At 43.3% G+C, this 23,288-nt stretch overlaps 1 protein-coding gene across 1 annotated transcript in view; it reads right to left on the bottom strand.

Moving 5' to 3' along the window:
• tgfbr2l (transforming growth factor beta receptor-like) overlaps positions 1 to 23,288 on the bottom strand; it is a 78,954-nt gene that overhangs the window by 28,127 nt on the left and 27,539 nt on the right. The window contains exons 2-4 of the mRNA XM_085986511.1: positions 8,197 to 8,350; positions 3,243 to 3,445; positions 1,392 to 2,212 (exon numbers count right to left, since the gene is read on the bottom strand). Of these exons, the coding sequence (XP_085842637.1) occupies positions 1,392 to 2,212; positions 3,243 to 3,445; positions 8,197 to 8,350 (1,178 nt within the window). The remainder of the gene's footprint in view (positions 1 to 1,391; positions 2,213 to 3,242; positions 3,446 to 8,196; positions 8,351 to 23,288) is intronic.

Raw genomic sequence — 23,288 nt, 5'->3', positions numbered from 1 at the left:
GTAATATTAAGCCACAAAAACCAGGAAGCTTCCAGGTTTAATCCCTCATTAGTGAATAAAATGGTGGCAGTCAAGGCAGCAGAAAGGAAGCCACATCAACGTTTTTTTTATCCGTTCGTGGGCGTTGCTGACAAGGCCAGCATTTATTGCCCATTCCTAATTGCCCTTGAGAAGGTGGTGGTGAGCCGCTGCAGTCCCTGTGGTGAAGGTACTCCCACAGTGCTGTTTGGGAGGGAGTTCCAGGATTTTGACCCAGCAACGATGAAGGATCGGCAATATACTTCCAAGTCAGGATGGTGTGTGACTTGGAGGGGAACTTGCAGGTGGTGGTGTTCCCATGCGCCTGCTGCCCGTGTTCTTCTAGGTGGAAGAGGTCGCGGGTTTGGGAGGTGCTGCCGAAGAAGCCTTGGTGAGTTGCTGCAGTGCATCTTGTAGATGGTACACACTGCAGCCATGGTGCATCGGTGGTGGAGGAAGTGAATGTTTAAAGTGGTGGATGGGGTGCCAATCAAGTGGGCTGCTTTGTCCTGGATGGTGTCGAGCTTCTTGAGTGTTGTTGGAGCTGTACTCATCCAAGCAAGTGAAGAGTATTCCATCACACTCCTTACATGTGCCTTGTAGATGGTGGAAAGGTTTTGGGGAGTCAGGAGATGAGACACTCGCCGCAGAATACCCAGCTTCTATGGAGGACAGAATCAGCCAGTGTCCCCATTTCCGATGACTATCCAGTATCTAATCTTGGCTAGTATGTGTGTGTGGAAAATAGGTCAGGACAGAATCATGCTGCACTGTGATGGCCTCCACAGCTGAACAACATGCCAACAATTTCTGTCTATGCTTATATATTAAGATGGCCACTTGGGTGAGGTAAAATGGTTGGTTAGCAAAATTAAGTACCTTCAGGAGAGAAGGAGGGAAGATACTTGGCAAAAATAATGATCATTGCACATAGATGAGATCTGAGTGGACCTTATCTGTGCACACATTGGGGTAAATTTTTGTCTTCAGTGCTCCTGGCACACAGCTTGGCATGCCAGAAACACATAGCGGGTATTTCGACAACACCCGATTTTCCACAGGTTAGGCACTACCCATCTGTTGAGTCCATGTTCAAACTCCCTAGTGCCTGCAATGCAGAATTGGAAGCAAAGAAATAGCAATGGGTAAAAATTCAGTTTTGTGCTTGGTTGGGTGTAACTGCTGTATTCCTGTGCGTAAATAGCACTTTTATCTATACACATAGGAAAAAATGTGTTTTTAAAGGCTGCTTTTCTGCTGTTTTATTACAATATACAACCAAACCATCCTAGTCATCTCTGAATTGACATGACATGCTAAATTAATCATCTTTATATTACACTATTGTGCTTCAAATGTCATGTTAGACTCACCTGTCCACTATTGGCAAAGTCATCAGCTGTTAGAGATGGGTCAAGCCGCAGAGCCAGCCCAAAGTCACACAATACACATTCCCTTTTGTTTTTAACTAGGATGTTTGTGCTTTTAATGTCTCTGTGAGATATAGGAATTTTTGGGGTCCCACAAACTGTATAGTCACTATGGAGGTGAGCAACCCCATTTACCAGGGATCCTGTCATCATATACATCTCTGTCCAGGTCAGAATGTGATTGGTGAGGAAATCTTGTAGATTTCCCACACTGTGATAGGCTGTAATAAGCCAGTATTGCTTTTCCATTCCTCTTCCTCTTTCCTCTGCTGTGAGAAACTGAAGCACACTCTCGTGTTTGAGATCAACATCTGAAAAAATCTTTTTTTCACTTCTCCATGATGGATATTCTTCACAAGGAAAGATTTTCACCGCAACAGTCTCATATTGCCCTGAAGTACTATGCTTGAGTTTTGCTCTCCATACTTCTGCAAATCTGCCTTTTCCAACTATGCCATCCAGTTCAATGGGCAGCAGTTCGTTATTATGATTGATGTTGTTGGCACATGTTACACTGATGTCAGAATGACCATCGTCAATCGCCACAGTACATTTTCCATCATACTCTCCAGGTTTTCTATCATCGGTCCTAGTTAGACTTTGGTGCGCGATCTGTTTCTGTGGCCACTCTTTGGTCACTTTTCTCTGTTGTCGAGTGTGAAAGAGATAAAATGCCATTGTTATCATGAAAGCGATCAGGATAGGTGGAAGTAGGCTCAACACTGCCACAGGAATTACCTCATTGCTTTGTGGTATTGGATATTCTGAAAAAAGAAAAAATGTAATTAAGATAAAACATAGCCTTCCTATACTAGTAATGGGGATTCATTGTACTATGAGATACAAAAAATGTTCTACAAATAACCTGGCATAAAAACCCATAAGTATTAAAATCATGAATAAGCAATGTAGGCAGTCATGACAGTATCTGATAGCCTTCTGTATCTGACAAGAACATGCAGCATTGAACATGAAGTATTCTATTGCGATCATAAAAGGGCTGTCAAATACTAACCTGTTGGACTGTATTTTGGATGTTTAATTTTCAATATTGAAATATTTTTAAGCAGATTTTCAATTCTGCCAAAGCAGACAGTAACAGGCGATCCTGTTAAATATAGGCCATTATGATTTGTCTCTAAGTCCCAAAAAGGCATGTCATAAGGTAAAGTGTTGGAAGGTAAAGTAATTCTTATCCACTTTTACTGTTTGAACACATGCTGGAAAAGCATGATACAGAAAAAAAAATTCCCAGGCTATAAGTGCAGAGAAATAGTTAAGTAAACTTTACCAGGAATGAAAAATATTGTATATGGACATAATTAGACAGAAAAGGTATGTAGTGAGAGGAGGGAAGGTGAAGTGAGAGAAGATTTGGTGCAGTTTCCTAATTCAAAACTCACCCACTGACATTTCCCTAGGAATATGGGGCAACAATATTTTCATGTGCAGGTTTGGTGGAGGGGGAAGGGTGGAAGAAAATGTTGAAGTTTTATCTACTGTAAACGTTTCACACAAAAGGGAGAAATCATTTTGCATGCACATGCAGCTAATGATACATGTAACTTAACTTAAATCCTGGTAAAATGTCGGCATGTAGATGGTATTGTTTCAAAATTAACAAAATAAAGTAACCCAGACTTCTTTTAATGGTATATTTGTCATTTGTCGATTTTGTAAGGCATTAACTAACTTCCTGGTTGAGAAAGGATGTGTAGTAATAGAGAAAGATAAATGCAATGTATGAAATGAAATAGTCAGAAAGGATTTTTTTAAGAAAAGGCATATACTCACCATTTAGTTCAGTTTCAAATATAAGTTTATCATTGCATTCCTGTTCATTGGTGCAGCCACAGACATACACCATCCCTTTCCCTATGGGCTGCTCAGTCATGATACAAACTGTTGTATTGTAAGTTGTGATTATTACGCCATCCACCGGTAAACCTGGATAGTGACACATAGTTTGAACACTCGTGGATTCATTGTCCTTCTTCCTATGGGGAATGGCAAAGGTTTATTGAAATAGACAATTAAATACAAATTTGAAAGTTCAGAATAATGATTGACCATTTCTCAGTCGTCAACTTAAAACAATAATTTGTGCATTTTGTTATTTTGGTTGGAATATTTTAATGAGAAAGATAATTGTAAACTGAAAGCAACTAGTGCAAGAATTTGGTGAAATATTCCTTACTGGGATGATGTAGTGGAAAGTGCTCCAATGTGCTGTCCATGGAGTGATAGGGCAAAGCTGTTAGGGAAAAGCCAAATGATTTACCGTATTCAAAAAGGAAATATCGGAGGGCATCTCACCCCAGGCCACTTTGCGTAATTTCTGGTAGTTGAATACACAGCAATCCTCGCAATGGCCTAAGAAGAGGTTGCCTATCCCACCCCTCTTTCTTCCAGCTATGGTTCCTGCCAGGGTCAGATCAAAAAGGAGAGGGGAAAATACATTTAAAATGGAGACCTGGCTGTAGGTTGGCTGCCCACTCTGTGGTGTGTGGTATTTAAAAAAAAAAAATTATTCATTGATGGGATGTGGGCGTCGCTGGCTGGCTAGGCCTGCATTTAGTGCCCATCCCTAATTGCCCTTGAGTAGATGGTGGTGAGCCGCCTTCTTGAACCGCTGCAGTCCATATGGTGTAGGTACACCCACAATGCTGTTAGGAAGGGAGTTCCAGGATTTTGGCCCAGCGACAGTGAAGGAACGGCGATACAGGTCCAAGTCAGGATGGTGTGTGGCTTGGAGGGGAACTTGTAGGTGGTGATGTTCCCATGCGTCTGCTGCCCTTGTCCTTCTAAGTGGTAGAGGTCGCGGGTTTGGAAGGTGCTGTTGAAGGAGCTTTGGCGAGTTGCTGCAGTGCATCTTGTAGATGGTACACACTGCAGCCACAGTGCGCCGGTGGTGGAGGGAGTGAATGTTGAAGGTGGTGGATGGAGTGCCAATCAAGCAGGCTGCTTTATCCTGAATGGTGTCGAGTTTCTTGAGTGTTGTTGGAGCTGCACTCATCCAGGCAAGTGGAGAGTATTCCATCACACTCCTGATAGGGATACTCATAAGGAGGCCGAAAAGTAAATTAATTGTGTATTTATGGGAGACAAATCTGGTGGACATGACATCGGAAGATGAGATTAGAAATTATATAACTGCATTTAAAATAAAAAGGAGAAATATTAAATAAACTAATCAAATTCAAAGAGGATAAAACCCCATGTCCAAATGGATTACATACGCACATTTTAAAAGAATCTAGGGAAGAGATAGCAGAGGCACTATTACACATATTTAAAAATTTGGTAGAAAAAGGTATAGTGCCAGAGGACAGGCGGATAGCTAACATAATACCTGTGTTTAAGAACATGTCCAGGGAACTATAGACCAGTCAGCTTAACATCAGTGGTAGGAAAAATAATGGAATCCCTACTAAAGGAAAAAAATAGAAGAACATCTAGAAACCAAAAATATAATAATGAATAGTCAGCATGAATTTCAAAAGGGAAAGTCTTGCTTCACCAATCTCATTGAATTCTTTGAAGAGGTAACAGAGAGAGCAGAGAAGGGTAATGTAGTAGATGTAATTTATCTAGATTTCCAAAAGGACTCTGATAAGGTATCACATAATAAACTAATGAATAAGGTCAGAGAATGAGGAGTCAGGGGACAAGTAGCAGAATGGATAGCTAGCTGGCTTCAAGACTGAAAGCAGAGAGTAGGGATTAAGGGTAGCTATTCAGAGTGGGAGAAGGTGGGAAGTGCTGGGACCAATGCTGTTCACAATTTATATTAATGATTTAGACTTTGGAATCAAAAACACAATTTCTAAATTTGCAGATGATATTAAATTGGGGGGGGGTGGGATAATCAATACTGAGGAGGACTGCAACAAATTACAAGAAGACATTAATAAACTTGCAGAATGGGCATATAATTGGCAAATTAATTTCAACACAGAAAATGTGAGGTATTACATTTTGGTAAGAAAAATAAGGAGGTCAACATATTACTTGGAAAATAAGAATCTAAATGAGGTAGAAGAGCAAAGGGATCTTGGAGTACAAGTACACAAATCACTAAAAGTAGCGACACAGGTTAATAAGGCCATAAAGAAAGCAAAGCAAGCACTAGGGTTTATTTCTAGAGGGATAGAATTGAAAAGTAGAGAAGTTATGCTAAACTTGAATCGAACCTTGGTTAGACCACACTTGGAGTATTGCGTACAGTTCTGGTCGCCATATTATAAAAAAGATATAGAGGCACTGGAGAGGGTGCAAAAAAAAAGTACAAGGATCATACCAGAAATGCGAGGTTATACCTATCAGAAAAGGATGAACAGGCTGGGTCTCTTTTCTATTGAAAGGAGAAGGCTGAGGGGTGATCTAATAGAGGTCTTTAAAATTATGAAAGGTTTTGATAGAGTAGACACAGAGGGAGTGTTTCCACTTGTGGGGAAGAGCGAAACTAGAGGCCATCAATATAAGATAGTCACCAAGAAATCAAATAGGGAATTCAGAAGTAACTTCTTTACTGAGAGAGTGGTGCGAATGTGGAACTCGCTACCACAGACAGTTGTTGAAGCGAATAGTATAGATGCATTTAAGGGGCGGTTAGATAAGCATATGAGGGAAAAGGGAATAGAGGGTTATGCTGATAGGTTTAGATGAGGAAAGATGGGAGGAGGCTCGAGTGGAGCATAAACGCCAGCATGGACTGGCTGGGCCGAATGGCCTGTTTCTGTGCTGTATATCCTATGTGTAGGAGCAAAATGGCAAAGAACCAACCTTTAAATGAAATGAATGAATAATAAATGCTATTCCTACGGGAGAAAGTTGAGTGGAAGTAAAATGCTTTTCAACAAAGAAACTGTTGTTGTGCATTTTCTAGTGTTCAGTTACGGAGTAGCATTGACAGAAATCTGCGAGGAGATCAATAGGGAAAAGTTTGGTGTCGCCTCTTTTGGGGCGTTAATATCGCTGGGGCACTAAGCGCCCCCCAAAAAATTAGCACCCCTCTGCCTGAAATTCAGTTATTGTGCCCCAAGCAGGATGTGGAGCACTACTGGAAGCACTCCACCGCCTTCTTGGGGCGCTACAACTGAAAATCGCGGCACTATGTGCAACAGCGCCACACGTGTCAGCACGTAGCGCTGCGTCATTGCAGACCTCCTCCCCTGATTCAAGGGGAGGGGCCTAGCGCTGCACGCACCGGGGCCCTGCTAGACCACCAGGGAGTGGGGTGCTGTGAGAACAGCCCGGCACTGAAGCAGAGTGCAAGGCTGAGTGATCACGGCCGGCACCCCGATGAAAAAAGCGGAAGGGGGCAGGTGCTGACAGTTGGCCCCAAAAAAATTGCCGCCCGACACCTGCCCTTTAAGTAGCGCCACCGCGGTTGCAAAAACGCCCCCCTGACCCAGTCGGACATATCGTCCGGCAATAGGTCCGGGGGCGCAACCCAAGTTTGCAGCTGGGGTGCGAGCGGGGTGCTGCGCACAGCGATGGCGTCATTGCCATCGGCGCAGCACCACGGGGTACTACCGGCTACCGCCGCTGCTAACCTCATGCTGAATTTCGCAGGAGGCGTTAGCGGTGCTGTCCCGGGCGCTAGGGGATTTGCGCCCCGTTAGCGCCCCCCGGGGGCACTAACGAGAGGCGCAAATTAACCCAATCGTTCCCCCAACTGTCCACCTTCTTGCACAGAAATGTTACACATATAGAAAATAACTAAAACATTTAAATAAAAAATACAATTACTAAATGAGAAGAGGGAAAATCCCTGAAGCTCCAGATAAACTGCTTTTTGTAAACTTCATTCCCATTTGCTTGTCCCCTTTCCTGAAGTCAGTTACTTGTGTAGTCATTCATCATTTGTAAGCCTTCACAGTGAATGTTCACACATTATCCGACTGTATCACTGGGCAAAGGCCAGGAGCAGAAACCCTGGTTGATTTTCCCTTCGCTAGTCTGGGAGCACAGAGAAACCCATCTCCACCCTTACTGTCGTCAGCTAACAGTGCAGACCAGAGATTGCAGTTGGGATCTTCACGTTTTATATGATCACTACTTTACCATGCAGTGCATTTACCCACTAATAAAATGAAAGAGTACAGAAAATATCCTGAGGTGCTATTATTTGATACAAAATCATGAAATTGTTAATTTTTTTAGGCACTTTTCATCCATGTTAAGAATTTGCATGTGTTCTGCAACTACTGGTTAATGGATGACCAAGGTAAGTGTATTGTCTCATTTGAAACATTTTGGTTCAATGGAACATTTTATTCAGCAGGAAGCAATTACCACAAGCCTTGTAATATAATTTTCTTCAGATAACAAGGTAAGAGTTCCAGAAAGCAAAATGCATCATGTCACTAATGAATTCTGGTGGCACAATGGGCCTCTCTAAAACAACTGACTGTAGTTTTCAATTTCTAATGTAAATATTATATTCCGGGGAATGCAACTGCTTCAATATTTCAGAAAGTTTTAGTGCTTGAAAAGCAGGAATTCATAAGAAGCCAATCATAACCATAACAATAAATGTAATTTAAGTTGATTTAGATAAAGGCCATTAGTGCTGTTAAAGAACAAAACCTTCTAGATATGCAGAATGAGGGTGAGCTTAGAACATAACTAAAAATTTACGGATAGATTTGCATCTAAGGAAAATGACAATTCACCATAAACTTCAGATAATTCATACAAAAGACATGTTGTGCATCAATCTAAAACTACAATTAACACTTACCATATGGCAACGCAGATTTCCTCTGAACTCTCACAATAGGAGTTCAAGGTACAATTGCTGTAACACACATTGTCCTTGCAGATTGGGTTAGTATTGTCACACCACTTGCAGAGGTTTGTCCCCAAGTCACTTGTAAAGACAAGGGTATTCAAAACTGCAAAACAAAGAAACATAAACTCTGAGAAACAAAAAAAATCCATATAGCCTCCATGCAGCTGATATCGATTATATTTTAAACAACAAATCAAAACAGAACTATATTAAGTTGTCAACAATGAAACTGTTTTAAAGAGGCCGCATCATTTTGCAGAAGAATCTCAATGATATTTATTTGCATACAACTTTCATAATTGCAATACATAGATATGAATAGTAAGTATGATACATAAACACTTAAAAAAAACATTGTTGCCAAAACATTTAAAAAAATCAGATTTAACAAAATTGGCATATCTTACATCGGCCCCTAACCTCAGCAATGGAGATGAGGGGAGGGGAGAGGAGAGGATAGGCCTGATAGAAATCGATTCAGTAGAATTTGTGACTGGAATTACTTGGAAAATAGACAGGCGTACATATTTGAAAAACACTTATTTGTAAAGTTAAGAGGAAATGCTTTGGTGCCCCAGTGGTCAGCATAAAATCAAGTTATCCAAAACCACATACTCAGATCAATTCAAGTTTTGGCAGTGATCAACATGTTATTATGTAGAATTATTCTATGTGAGTTTCCATTACTGTTTACTTCCCTCTTTTAAAGTCACATGTTGGATTCATTCAGTGTTAAGAAAGTGCACTTTGAATCCAATCAATCCACAGGGCCAGTAGTAGACTCAAAAAAGTTGCAAACAGCAAAAATTGTTTTGAACTATTATACACGTTAGAAACCTCAGCAATCCCTCAATAGAAAGCCATTTTTAAAAAAGGATCAGAACTTGTTTGCCATTCCACATCTGCTAATCTGTTATGGCTATTAAGACACACTCTGCGCTTCTCTTTATGGCTATATTTGAACCTTGCTTAGTTCAATCCATATCTTGTGAGGAAATCAGACACAGTTTTGCATCAGCAGTTATATATAAGAGGTAATTTGGAACAGTATAAGAGGCTAAGATTGACCAAGTTAGATTGTAATCTTCTATCAGGAAGAACATTAACTTCTTGGAGTAAGTTGTGTCCCAATCCCCTCCCCCCATTGCTACATTCTGACTGCCACATCATTCATATTAACTCTAATTAAATCCAGACGACGAATTGCAAATTAAGCCTTCGATGATTTAATAAAGCTGCACAAACATAAAAAAGAAAGATTGTGCATTTATGAAAGAGTTCCAGATGTTACTGAGACAAATGCAAAACATCAAAATATAAACTTCAAAAACTTTGGATGAGACAATACTAGAGTGAACTAAAACTGATTAAAAACAGCTCATTTTCCCAACTAAAATTGAATCCATGCCTTTCTTTCATAAGCCAAATATAATCATGGATTATGTTTCTAAACAACAATATGAAATAGGGATTGTTGCCAAAGCTTCTATAAATATACTATTTGCTTAAACTAAAATTGTAAGACTTGGTTAGCAGTCACAACGCACATATACTAAGTGACAAATAACAGAGCCATGATTGCCTACAGTTCCATTTTCAGAATATATTGATACTAATTATTGATTACTACATCATTAAATATAGAAATTAAAGATCTAAGAGGAAGATTACTAAAATGTGTAGAAAACTGCAGTTAAACAGTAAGCAATATAGCCAGTATAAATTTTATTCAGGTTTAAAAATAATTTCTGAAACGTACTACTTAAAAGATTATTTTATAATTTACACCATGTTTCTTGATTGTCTTTTGAATTGTTGTTCTCAGTTACTCACTTTGAACTTTGCCTCACACTGCTTACCTATTGTAAAGACTTTTGTACAACAGTACTGTTATAAATCTCAACATCATGAAGAAACGACTCATGAAATAACACTGGACGGCCAGCTGGTGGCAGCGTCCAAGGAGTATAAATAATCGGGCGTGGGCCAGCTTGCCCAGGGATATTTTGTAAGACAGGAACTAGTGAAGTACAACTAGACCTCCATGTTCTGAAACAAGTTGATTAAAGCCTTGCTTTATACTCGAACCAAATGCGTAGTGAGTTTTATTACATCAAGTACAACATAGTTCGTGCTAATTTTGTATCCACTATTATAAATTATAGTCAGGAGTACTGTGAACAACAACTTAAACTGAACCATAGCAAAAGAAATTGCTGAAGAAAAACAGGAATATAGTGCTGGCACACTGTCTTCCGATCATTTGTAAACTTATTTAAACAAATGACAATAATCTTTAAAGAAATAAATTGCATTTGCTCTGCAGAACCTGACAGTACTGTTTGTTCACCAGCAAGGGCCAATCAGTGTATGTTCCATTGAAGGCTGGATAAGCAAAATATATTTATCAACAGAAACATGTAGAAACCATGCAGTAGATTTGTATCGTTCATTCAGTATCTCTGTTTGGCTGACATAATCCACATTCTGAAAAATCTGTACAATATCCTTTTCCATACACTTTAGCCTCCTCTTAAAAACCTACTCATTTATACTTTTTATATGAATCTCTGAATTTGTAACTCCCTGAATTTCAAGGACTGTAAACTAGCAAGCAGTCAGTAATGTTTCACAAAATAGAGTAAATTAGAAAAAAAATAATTAAAACAGGAAGTGTTAAAATATTTGGGCGAGTGAGTTGGTACAATGGTGATTTAAAAAAAATTTGTTCTTAGGACGTGGGCATCGCTGGCAAGGCAGCATTTATTGCTCATCCCTAATTGCCCTTGAAAAGGTGGTGGTGAGCCATCTTCTTCAACTGCTACAGTCCACGTAGTGAAAGTACTCCCATAGTTGTGTTAGGAAGGGAGTTCCAGGATTTTGACCCAACGATGAAGGAATGGCGATATATTTCCAAGTCAGGATGATGCGTAACTTGGAGGGGAACTTGGAGGTGATGGTGTTCCCATGCGCCTGCTGCCCTTGACCTTCTAGGTGGTAGAGGTTGTAGGTTTGGGAGGTGCTGTCGAACAAGCCTTGGCGAATTGCTGCAGTGCATCTTGTACTGCAGCCACGGTGTGCCGCTGGTGGAGGAGTGAAAGTTTAAGGTGGAGGATGGGTTGTAAATCAAGCGGGTTGCTTTGTCCTGGATGGTGTCGAGCTTCTTGAGTGTTGTTGGAGCTGCACTCATCCAGGCAAGTGGAGAGTATTCCATCACGCTCAATGTCATAAATCTCATCATCGAGAAACTACCTATGAAATAACACTGGATGGCCAGCTGGTGGCGCCGCCCAAGGAGTATAAATACTCGGGCGTTGGCCCCAGCTTGCCAGGGATATTTTGTAAAGACAAGGAGCTAGTGGATACAACTATAGACCTCCATGTTCTGAAACAAGTTGATTACAGCCTTGCTTTATGCTCAAACCAAGTGCGTAGTGAGTTTTATTACGTCACTCCTGACTTGTGCCTTGCAGATGGTGGAAAGGCTTTGGGGAGTCAGTAGGTGAGATACTCGCCGCAGAATACCCAGCCTCTGACCTGCTCTTGTGGCCACAGTATTTATGTGGTTGGTCCAGTTAAGCTTCTGGTCAATGGTGACCCCCCAGGATGTTGTTGATGGGGGATTCGGCGATGGTAATATGGTAATGCTGTTGAATATCAAGGGGCGGTGGTTAGATGCTCTCTTGTTGGAGATTGTCATTGCATGGCACCTTTGTGGCGCGAATGTTACCTGCCACATATCAGCCCAAGCCTGAATATTGTCCAGGTCTTGCTGCATGTGGACATAGACTGCTTCATTATCTGAGGAGCTGTGAATGGAACTGAACACTGTGCAATCATCAGCGAACATCCCTACTTCTGACCTTATGATGGAGGGAAGGTCTTTGATGAAGCAGCTGAAGATGGTTGGGCCTAGGACACTGCTTTAAGAAACTCCTACAGTAATGTCCTGGGGCTGAGATGATTGGCCTCCAACAACCACAACCAGCTTCCTTTGTGCTAGGTATGACTCCAGCCAGTGGAGAGTTTTCCCCCTGATTCCCATTGACTTCATTTTTACTAGGGCTCCTTGATGCCAACTCAGTCAAATGCTGCCTTGATATCAAGGGCAGTCACTCTCCCCTCACCTCTGGAATTCAGCTCTTTTGTCCATGTTTGGATCAAGGCTGTAATGAGGTCTGGAGCCGAGTGGTCCTGGTAGAACCCAAACTGAGCATCAGTGAGCAAATTATTGATGAGTAAGTGTCGCTTGATAGCACTGTCGACGACTCCTTCCCTCACTTTGCTGATGATTGAGAGTAGACTAATGGGGCGGTAATTGGCCAGATTGGATTTATCCTGTTTTTTTTGGCAGGACATACCTGGGCAGTTTTGCACATTGTCAGGTAGATGCCAATGTTATAGCTGTACTGGAACAGCTTGGCTAGAGGCGCGACTAATTGTGGAGTACAAGTCTTCAGCACGACAGCTGGGATATTGTCCGAGCCCATAGCCTTTGCTGTATCCAATGCGCTCAGCCGTTTCTTGATATCATGTGGAGTGAAACGAATTTGCTGAAGACTGGCTTCTGTGATGGTGGGGACCTCAGGAGGAGGCCGAGATGGATCATCCACTCAGCACTTCTGGCTGAAGATGTTTGCAAACGCTTCAGCCTTGACTTTTGCACTCGCGTGCTGGGCTCTGTCATCATTGAGGATGGGGATATTCATGGAGCCTCCTCCTCCCGTTAGTTGTTTAATGGTCCACCACCATTCCCAATTGAATGTGGCAGGACTGCAGAGCTTTGATCTGATCCATTGGTTGTGTGATCGCCTAGCCCTGTCTATAGCATGCTACTTCCACTTTTTAGCGTGCATGTAGGCCTGTGTTGCCGCTTCCCCAGGTGGGCATCTAATTTTCAGGCATGCCTGGTGCTGCTCCTGGCATGCTCTTCTACACTCTTCATTGAACCAGTGTTGGTCCCCTGGCTTGTTAATGGTGGAATGAGGGATATGCCGGGCCAAGAGGTTACAGATTGTGGTGGAATACACTTCTGCTGCTGCTGATGGCCCACAGCACCTCATGGGTGCCCAGTTTTGAGCTGCTAGATCTGTTCTGAATCTATCCCATTTAGCACAGTGGTAGTGGCACACAACATGATGGAGGGTGTCCTCAATGTGAAGACGGGACTTCGTCTCCACAAGGATTGTGCAGTGGTCACTGCTACCAATACTATCATGGACAGATGCAGCTGCGACAGGTAGATTGGTGAGGACAAGATTAAGTAGGTTTTTCCCTCATGTTGGTTCTCTCACCACCTGCTGCAGGCCTGAAGTTATGTCCTTCAGGACTCGACCAGCTCAGTCAATAGTGGTGCTACCAAGCCACTCTTGGTGATGGACATTGAAATCCCCCACCCAGAATATATTCTGTGCCCTTGCTATGCTCAGTGTTTCCTCCAAGTGGTGTTCAACATGGAGGAGTAGTGATGCATCAGCTGATGGATGGCAGTAGGTGGTAATCAGCAGGTGGTTTCCTTGCCAATGTTTGACCTGATGCCATGAGACTTCATGGGGTCCGGAGTCAATGTTGAGGACTCCCAGGGCCATGCCCTCCTGAATGTATACCATTGTACCACTGTAATGATATCAGCAAATAGTGATGGTATTTGCCTGTTTGATTATGATGCCTTACCAGCATGTTTGCCTGATTGATTACTTATGCCTGACCAGCAGAGGGCATGTGAGAGACAAGCAGTTTAGTTTTACTTTCATTTTAGATGGATTTCTAAGATGGTGTCTCCTGTAATGCTGTTAACTGAGTTGTAATACTTTAGATTAAAAGACATTCTCTTTCATAAATGTCTCGTCATTGAACCCACAATACAAATCGATACATGGTGTCAGAAGTGATTGAAAGAGATGAAGAGGAAAAATCTGAAGTTAAATCAGCTCTCCACATATTAGCAAGCCAAAAGAGAACATCGTTACTTACCTTTGAAGAATAGCTAACGAAGTGAAAAAATGGAAGGTTTACTCCCACCGGTGAAGCTTCAGTTGACAGGTAATGTGGCTGAAAATTGGAGAAGGTTCAAACAACGTTTGGAGTTGTATTTATCGGCAATCGGAGCTGACGAGAAAAGTGATAAAATGAAAGCGTCAGTGTTCTTACATGTCGTGGGTGATGAAGCGCTGGAGGTGTATAATAACTTCACATTCGCTGCTGATGGAGACAAAATGAAGCTGGATAAAATAATGGAACAGTTTGAGGCCTACTGCATACCTAAACGTAACGTGATGTTTGAGAGGCACAGATTTTTCACGTGTACAGAAAACGGGTGAGACTATTGATCAGTATGTGACTGAACTGAGAAACCGAAGCAAAACATGTGAATTTGGGGGACTGACAGACTCGCTGATAAAAGACAGACTGGTGTGTGGTATTCCAGATAATGGTCTAAGGGAAAGACTGCTAAGAGAGCAAGATCTAGACCTGGGAAAAGCCATAGCACTGTGTAGGGCTACAGAGACTGTGAAGTCACAGGCAAAGGAGCTGTTCAGTGACAGTAGCTGCAACGTGGATGCAGTGAGTAAGAACGGACACAAACCGTTTAACAAAAAGAGCGCCAATGTGAAAAAAGAGGCGTGGCCAGTGAACAAAAATGAAAGGGACAATCGAAAGTCATGTAGTCGATGCGGTACACAGCATCCACCAAAAAAGTGTCCAGCATATGGTAAAAAATGCAATAGTTGCAACAAAAACAACCATTATGCCCGTTGCTGTAAGAACCAAGCGCAACAAAGCAAGGTCCATACAGTAGATGAAAGCGAGATAGAGGAGTTCTATGTAGATGTTGTGTCTGAAAACAAAAAAGAAAAAAGAGACTGGATGTTGACACTAAAAGTGAATGACATACACATTCCATTTAAATTGGATACTGGAGCACAAGTTAATGTGATATCAGAGACTGATTTTAAGAAAATTAGACCCAGACCAAAGATACATGGAATAAAAGTGAAAGTGACAGGATACTCAGGTACTGATATACCAGTGAAAGGGAAATGCATTGTCAAAGTAACACACAAGGACAGAGAGCACACGCTAGCATTAATCGTGGTGACAAAGGATGTGCAAGCCATACTAGGTTTAAAAGCCTGTGAGAGACTGAACCTGGTAAAGAGAGTCCTCGTTGTGGAAAGCGAAGGAGAGACAGTCTATGATGAACTCATGAAAGAGTACAACGACCTATTTAAGGGTCTAGGCTGCATTCCAGGAGAACACACGATCAGAGTAGATAAAAGTATGACACCGGTTATACATCCATGCAGAAAAGTTCCGTTTGCTCTTCAAAAGCAACTGAAGGCAGAGTTGGACAGGATGGAAAGCCTGAACGTGATTCAGAAGATAGATGAGCCAACTGAGTGGGTGAGTTCCCTCGTCGTTGTGGGCAAAAAGAATGGAAAGCTCAGAATTTGCCTGGATCCAAGAGATCTAAACAGAGCAATAAAGAGAGAGCACTTCAAGCTTCCTACACGTGAGGAAATCATGTCACAGTTTGCAAATGCAAAGTATTTCAGCAAGTTAGATGCATCATCAGGATTTTGGCAGATGAAATTGGACGAAGCAAGTTCAAGACTGTGCACGTTCAACAGTCCATTTGGCAGATACAGATTCCTAAGGTTACCATTTGGCATTGCCTCAGCTCCTGAAGTGTATCACAAAACTATCCATATGATCTATGAGCATCTGGAGGGAGTTGATACATCAATGGATGACATCATAGTATGGGGAACCACGAGAACTGAGCATGACGAGAGACTGAAAAAAGTGCTGGAAGCAACAAGGAAAACAAACCTGAAGCTGAATAGAGAGAAATGCCAGCTCGGGGTGACAGAACTGACATTCGTGGGAGATATCCTTAGCAGTGAGGGCATCAGACCAGATCCCAGAAAGGTGTCCGCCATTGAGAATATGCCAAAGCCACAATGCAAAAAGGACGTGCAGAGGTTTAATGGAATGATCAACTACATGGGTAAATTCATATCCAACCTCTCAGAAAAGATGGCGCCACTGAGAAGACTAACTGAAAAGAACATAGAATGGGAATGGAATCATGAGCATGAGAAGTCATGGAGCGATCTAAAGAAACTGCTCACAGAGGAACCAGTTCTGAGGTTTTATGACCCAGCGAGACCCATCAAGATATCATCAGATGCATCACAGAGTGGGCTCGGTGCCGTTCTTCTGCAAAAATATGACTACTGGCAACCTATTGCATATGCATCACGCTCAATGACAGACGCGGAGACGCGATATGCTCAAATAGAAAAGGAGCTGCTCAGCATCACATACGCCTGTGAAAGATTTCACCAGTTTGTGGCAAGACAAGCAATCAGTGTAGAGACTGACCATAAGCCCTTGATTGCATTGTTCCAAAAGCCACTAAATAGCTGTCTGCTTAGAATACAAAGAATGATGATCAGGCTGCAACGCTATACACTGAATGTTGCGTACACACCGGGTAAGCTGATGTATACAGCAGACACGTTGTCCAGAGCTGTTGACCCAAGTGAGCCCGCAAACACCAAAATGGATGAAAAAGTGAACGCCTACGTGGACATGATCACAAGTGCACTGCCCATAGCAGATGCAAAAATGGAGCTCATAAAGACTGAGACAATCAAAGATGAAACAATGAGACGACTGAGGAAAAGCATCTTGGATGGATGGCCCGACATGAAGCAAGACTGCTCACCTGACATGGCAGAGTACTGGAACTGCAGGGCGGAACTATCAGTGGTCGAAGACATCATCTACAAAGGAAGTAGAATAGTTATCCCAAAGAGTCTGAGAAAAGAGATGCTAAAAAGGATCCATGGAGGACATCTGGGAATCGAAAAGTGTAAGAAAAGAGCACGAGAGGTGATGTACTGGCCACGAATCAACCAAGATGTGACAAATGAGGTGTCAAACTGCACAATATGCCTGAAATATTGAGCAAGCAATCCGGTAGAACCACTAAAGCCACACCCAGCACCAGACAGACCTTACCAGAAGGTAGGCGCTGACCTATTCGTATGTCAAGGGAAGGACTATCTTGTAGTCACAGACTATTACTCCCTGTATCCAGAGGTTTGTAGACTGTACACCACCACTGCAGATGCTGTGATAAGATGTATGAAAGCCATATTCTCCAGACATGGCGTGGCAAGCAAGGTCTTCACAGACAACGGACCCCAGTTTTACAATGCAAATTTCTGACACTTTGCCAAAGAGTGGGACTTTGTCCACACAACGTCAAGTCCTCACTTTCCACAGTCCAATGGACTAGTGGAAAAATCGGTCCAGACAGTGAAAAGACTGATGTACAAGGCAAAAGACAGTGGAACTGACTTCTACCAAAGCATGCTTGTATACCGCACAACGCCGCTCGAGTGTGGTATGTCACCAGCCCAACTCCTTATGGGACGTCGGCTAAAGTCAAACCTACCCATCCCGGAGAACCTCCTGAAAACAAAAGAGGGGGAGAAAGTGAGGAAGTTCAAAGAACAACAGAAAGAAAAGCAAAAGTACTACTATGACAGAGGAACACAAAACCTACCTGAACTCCACACTGGTGACCAAGTAAGGTTGAAAGACAAAACAAACATATGGACTCAGAAGGGAACTGTCCTGAGTGAAGTTCAACCAAGATCATACACCATTCAGAGAGATGAGGGTGCTGTTCTGCGAAGAAATCGTCGAGATCTTCTCAGGGGACCAGCCACAGCAGGTCAAAAGACTGATACTGTTGAACAACCTGATCACACAGCAGGTCAAAAGACTGATACTGTTGAACAACCTAATCACACAGCTGAGAAACCATCATCTGAGGCAACAACTCAGATTCAAGGACAATCAATCAGAAAATCCTCAAGACACGTGAAGCCTCCTGAGAGACTCATTGAGCAAATTTAAGGACTCTTGTTATAGAAGGAAGTAATGTTATCTTATTATTTCTTCAAGTTCTAGTGTATTTACATATTTCATGTGAACACACAAAGCAAGGTTAAAAAACCTTGATAATGATAATGTAAGTTCATTAATTGTTACAGTTAAAATGCAGAGTAATACAAAGAAAACATGTTGTTAGTTAAAAGTAAAATACTTTTGTTTTAAGAAAGGGAGATGTAATGATATCAGCAAATAGTGATGGTATTTGCCTGTTTGATTATGATGCCTTACCAGCATGTTTGCCTGATTGATTACTTATGCCTGACCAGCAGAGGGCATGTGAGAGACAAGCAGTTTAGTTTTACTTTCGTTTTAGATGGATTTCTAAGATGGTGTCTCCTGTAATGCTGTTAACTGAGTTGTAATACTTTAGATTAAAAGACATTCTCTTTCATAAATGTCTCGTCATTGAACCCACAATACAAATCGATACATACCACCACTACTGTTGGGTCTGTCCTGCTGGTGGGACAGGACATACCCAGGGATGGTGATGGAGGAGTATGATCCTAGAATTAACTTTTCCATGTGATGTTCTGTCAACTTTATAACCCTGACTGTGTTACTTTCTATGTGCACATCAACTCTTTAAAAATTTAATGGGCTAGAAATTCATCTCCTTACCGACACTCTGTAGCGCCATGAAATGGCGATTAAAATGGTGGCTGTCACTCTTTCGCCAGCTGGTGGCGGGTCCTGCAGCGACCACCATGTTGCTTTCCCCCTTTGCACTGCCGGTAACTGGCAGCGCCATGGAAAACAAATGACGGCGTGGTGATGTCAATCGGCATGCAACACTAACTTAACATCACCGACGTGAACTTCGACCTTAGCACTGAATTCAGTGGTGCAGTTGGTAGGAGATGGTTTTTGAAGATGCATTCACTGACCTTGACCAGTGGTCTGAAGTCATGAAGCTTTTTTGGGCACTGGAGCCAGGTGGTGGGGGCAACATTGCTGGCAGTGATGGCCTTAGTGATGTACTCCTACATTGTTCTTTCTGGAGGGCCTCCTGGCCCCTGTGGGTAGAGGGCCACTCTTGCAGTGTTGACCCTCTGCACAAAGCTTGAGTGCTGCGTGTGAGACCCTCGGTGCCCCTTCCCTGGCTTGCTGAACCATTTGTGTTAGTGCTGAGGCTGTTTTCCCATTTGTTGAGGTTAGGAAGGTAATTCAGCTTTAACAGCTGAATAGTCACATTTGGAACTTCTTTTAAATGTTGAAATTTTTTTTAAAGGCAGAGAAGGGCTGAAAAATGTATTGATTCACTGCATTAAATTTTTTATTGCTTCAGTGTGCATGGCCCCTTTAAATCTCAGACCTCTTCATTGCCCACAATTCCTTGCGATCTCCTCAGCTTCGCTCACAGAGCAACCGTTAACTGCAGTTGCCGGTAACACTGGCAACTTTGCTGGCAAACATGAATTGTTCCCCCAATGTTCTTTGCAGCTTTTAAACTGTGTTTTCTATCAATTAGCATATACAAAAATACTTTCTGTATTTTTTAAGATGAATGTTTTCTTGTCCTATTAAATAAATTGTTAGACACACATGTCTTGATTGATAGTTTGATCTCATTTTTGATTTTTGTTTCAGATTTCCAGCATTTTTAGGTTTTTTCTCTTTTTTTAAGATTGTAACCCAGCTTTTTGATACATTTCTGCAGCCCTCAAGCTATGGTGATAGCACTTGTAACATTCCCACTTCATATCCATCAAGCAATTAGAAATTTGGGATTGGCCAGAAACAATATTGAGCATCCCCAATATTATCCTAATAATGTACTTTTGGATGCAGGAGAGTGACATCCCTCAGCACAAGACTGAGCCAGTTTGCCAAATTAGTGGTACATTTAAGGCAAATATCGGCTGTAGGCTTTTGTAAATTAAATTAATTTTACTTTTACAAGGGAGGAAGGAGCCTGTTTCTAGGAAAAGGATCATCATATTTAAAACTAGTTCAGTGGCATTCCTCAGATATGAAGCTATTTGAGCTCATTAACTTCACCTTGCATCAATCGATCTTTCACTTCCATTGACAGGTGACTAAATTTCATTTTATTCATTAATGACGGGCAGGCCTATTGTAGTTTCACATTTAACATTGCGAGTTTACATTGTAGATAAACCTGCTAACAATACAATTGTTTTCGTATTGCATCTATTTTTGCTCAAGAGTTATCAGATACAGTAATGAAGGCAATGTTTAAAGCGCAGTGAAGGGCCTTTCAAAACTTCCTTTAGATATCAATTTCAAACAGCATGATAAATATGAGGAGCATGTAGGTTCCTCATACCAAGTTATTTTGACTTAATGATACTTCATCTTGAGTGGTTATAGCACTAATGCTAGAACATTACATCATTGTATCAATGCATGAAAACAATGGCGTAATCGTATAATGTTTTAACATATATACGATTATAAATCTGGAAATTTCTGCTGGTGCATGATTTGGGTTTTAACTGTGGGTTCTGAAAGTCTTCTGAGTGAATTCTCATCTGTCAGTTAACCCCACCCTCCAGTGTTTCTGCTTATGGCAGTGTATGCAAATTGTGCAATCTCTTACCTGCACAGCTGTTAGTCTGATGGATCTCAGGATTGATTATTTTGCTGACCAACACTTAAATTGATTAAGCGGGCATTTGAATCTCTGCATTTATGTAGGACAGAGCAACCCGGGGCTAGCAATGCAAAATTCCTGTAGCAAAGGAGGCAATCAGAGTAAGAGCCATTACATGTGCCGACCAAATGCTAGAGGTGCTCATTTGTGACATGTGGAAAAGTGGGGCTGTCCTGTATGGGACTGAAAAGCACTCCTGGTTCAGCAACCATGGGGACAGATTGCGAATAGAGTCAATGGCCTAGAAATTCAGTTGGTTGCGCCAGCCGCTAGCGCCTTAGGAGGAGTAGATGTCGGGCGCTAGGCGGCTAGCGCCCGGGCGCAGCGCAATCTGCGCCTCGCCCCAACTTCACTAGAGATTTAGCGGCGGCGCAAAGTCTTTGCGCGCGCTTAGCTGCGCGCGCAGATCATGACGTCATTTCCTCGTGCAACGCCCTTTGTGCGCCCCCAACCGGAACTTCAGTCGCGCCGCCCCATTGTGCGCCTGGCGCCCCTAGCGACTGTTAGAGTGGAACGGTGCTCAGCCGATGCGGGGCGCGGGGGGCGCAAATTAAAGGGCACTCCTCCTGCACTATAAAAGGCTGCCATTTTGCAGCACTCCTTCTTGACAAACGGATCTTTGGAGAGAGACCAAGGTAGAGAGCTTTCTGCTTTGGCCCAACACTAGGACAGGTACTTCTGGCTTCAGGCCACAGCTTTCCAATTGTCTTTGCCTTCATTGACATCTCATTGTTTGCCAGCATATTATGGGGGCTGCAATGGGTGTCAACGCTGGCTTTCTCAATTACATCCAAAGGGCTCACAGACGCCGTGAGAGAGTGGCAGCCCTGGCTAGACGGAGAGGGGGCAACAGGCGTCGGCAAAGGAGGCCTTACCCACCCAGGGTATACCGCCAGCAGTTCTCCTATCTCAACATGTCTGACGAGCAGTGTGTTCGGAGGCTGCGATTCCGAAGGGAGGTGGTCACAGAGATCTGCCAGCTGCTTGGCGGTGATCTGCAGCCACAGCTGAGGAGCAGGACGTCTCTGTCGGTGGCAGTGAAGGTGACGGTGGCTCTCAACTTCTATGCCACCGGCTCCTTCCAATCCACTACTGGGGACATTGCCAAGATCTCCCAGTTCGCCGTGCATTGCTGCATCTGCCAGGTGACCAATGCCCTTTTCAAAAGGAGACGTCAGTTCGTCTCCTTCTCCATGGCCCTTGCCAAGCAGCAACAGCGTGCAATGGGCTTTGCAGCATTCGCGGGCTTCCCCATGGTGCAGGGCGCCATTGACTGCACGCATGTGGCTTTGCGGGCACCCCTGGAGAATGCCGAGGATTACCGCAACCGGAAGGGCTACCATTCGCTGAACGTCCAGCTGGTGTGTGACCACAGGCAGCTCATCCTAGCTGTCAATGCCCGCTTTCCAGGCAGCAGCCACGATGCCTTCATCCTGCGACAGACTTCTGTGGCAGACATGTTCCAGGCACAGCCTCACCCACGAGGATGGCTTATCGGGGACAAAGGCTATCCTTTGTGTACCTGGCTGATGACCCCGCTCCGTGCGCCCAGCGCCCCTGCTGAAGAGGGATACAACGAGAGCCATCAAGCGACCAGGAACATCATCGAACAAACAATCGGCGTCCTGAAGCAACGGTTCCGCTGTCTGGATCGTTCCGGTGGAGCCCTACAGTATCCGCCGGAGCGAGTCTCCCATTTCGTGGTCGTTTACTGCATGCTGCACAACCTGGCTATCCGCAGGACTCAGGCACTGCCACCAGAGATTGGAGGACCACCTCAGGAGGAGGAGCAGGAGGAGGAGGAGGAGGACCAGCACAGGAGGGAGGCACAAAGTGCAAGGGCCACCCATCGCCAGCTTATTGAACGTCGGTTCTAGGCACCCTCTCAGGGAATGGCTTGTGCCAATGTCAGCAGATGAATGTAGCCGCTCCACAAGCCCTCAGCCGAGCAGGGCAACCAGGACTTAACCAAAAAACCATGCACACTGCAATTTAACAACAATAATTTATTGAAAACCTCTGCCCTTCCCACATTACATGCTCATGTGGAGAAGCCCCCTCCAAAAACACAAAACTACCAGTCTCGGCCTTACAAAAAGAAAGAAAGACACCAGTCTCGGCCTTACAAAAAGAAAGAAAGACACCAGTCTCGGCCTTACAAAAAGAAAGAAAGACACCAGTCTCGGCCTTACACAAAAACAATTGCACCAGTCTCGGCCTTACAACAAGCACCAGGCATTTGTGCATACCTCTACTTTTTGCCCTGCGAGGGCGATGCCTTGCACATCCTTGCCTGGCCCCGCCCGCCCTGCTGCTCCTCCTCAATGGGAGCCCAGTGGCTGCAGCAAGGCTGGGGGAAGGCTGCTGAGGGGCAGATGGCGAGACGGCAGATGCCCTTGGGGGTTGGCCTGCACCAGCTCTGGCCTTGGCGTGGCCGGCTACCGACTGC

The sequence above is a fragment of the Somniosus microcephalus genome, chromosome 4 (genome assembly GCF_052327205.1).
Source record: "Somniosus microcephalus isolate GS21.2 chromosome 4, FLI_Smic_1.0, whole genome shotgun sequence".
NCBI lineage: Eukaryota > Metazoa > Chordata > Chondrichthyes > Squaliformes > Somniosidae > Somniosus > Somniosus microcephalus.
The sequence above is the reverse complement of the archived record's forward strand: the minus strand, read 5'-3'. Positions and strand labels throughout refer to the sequence as shown.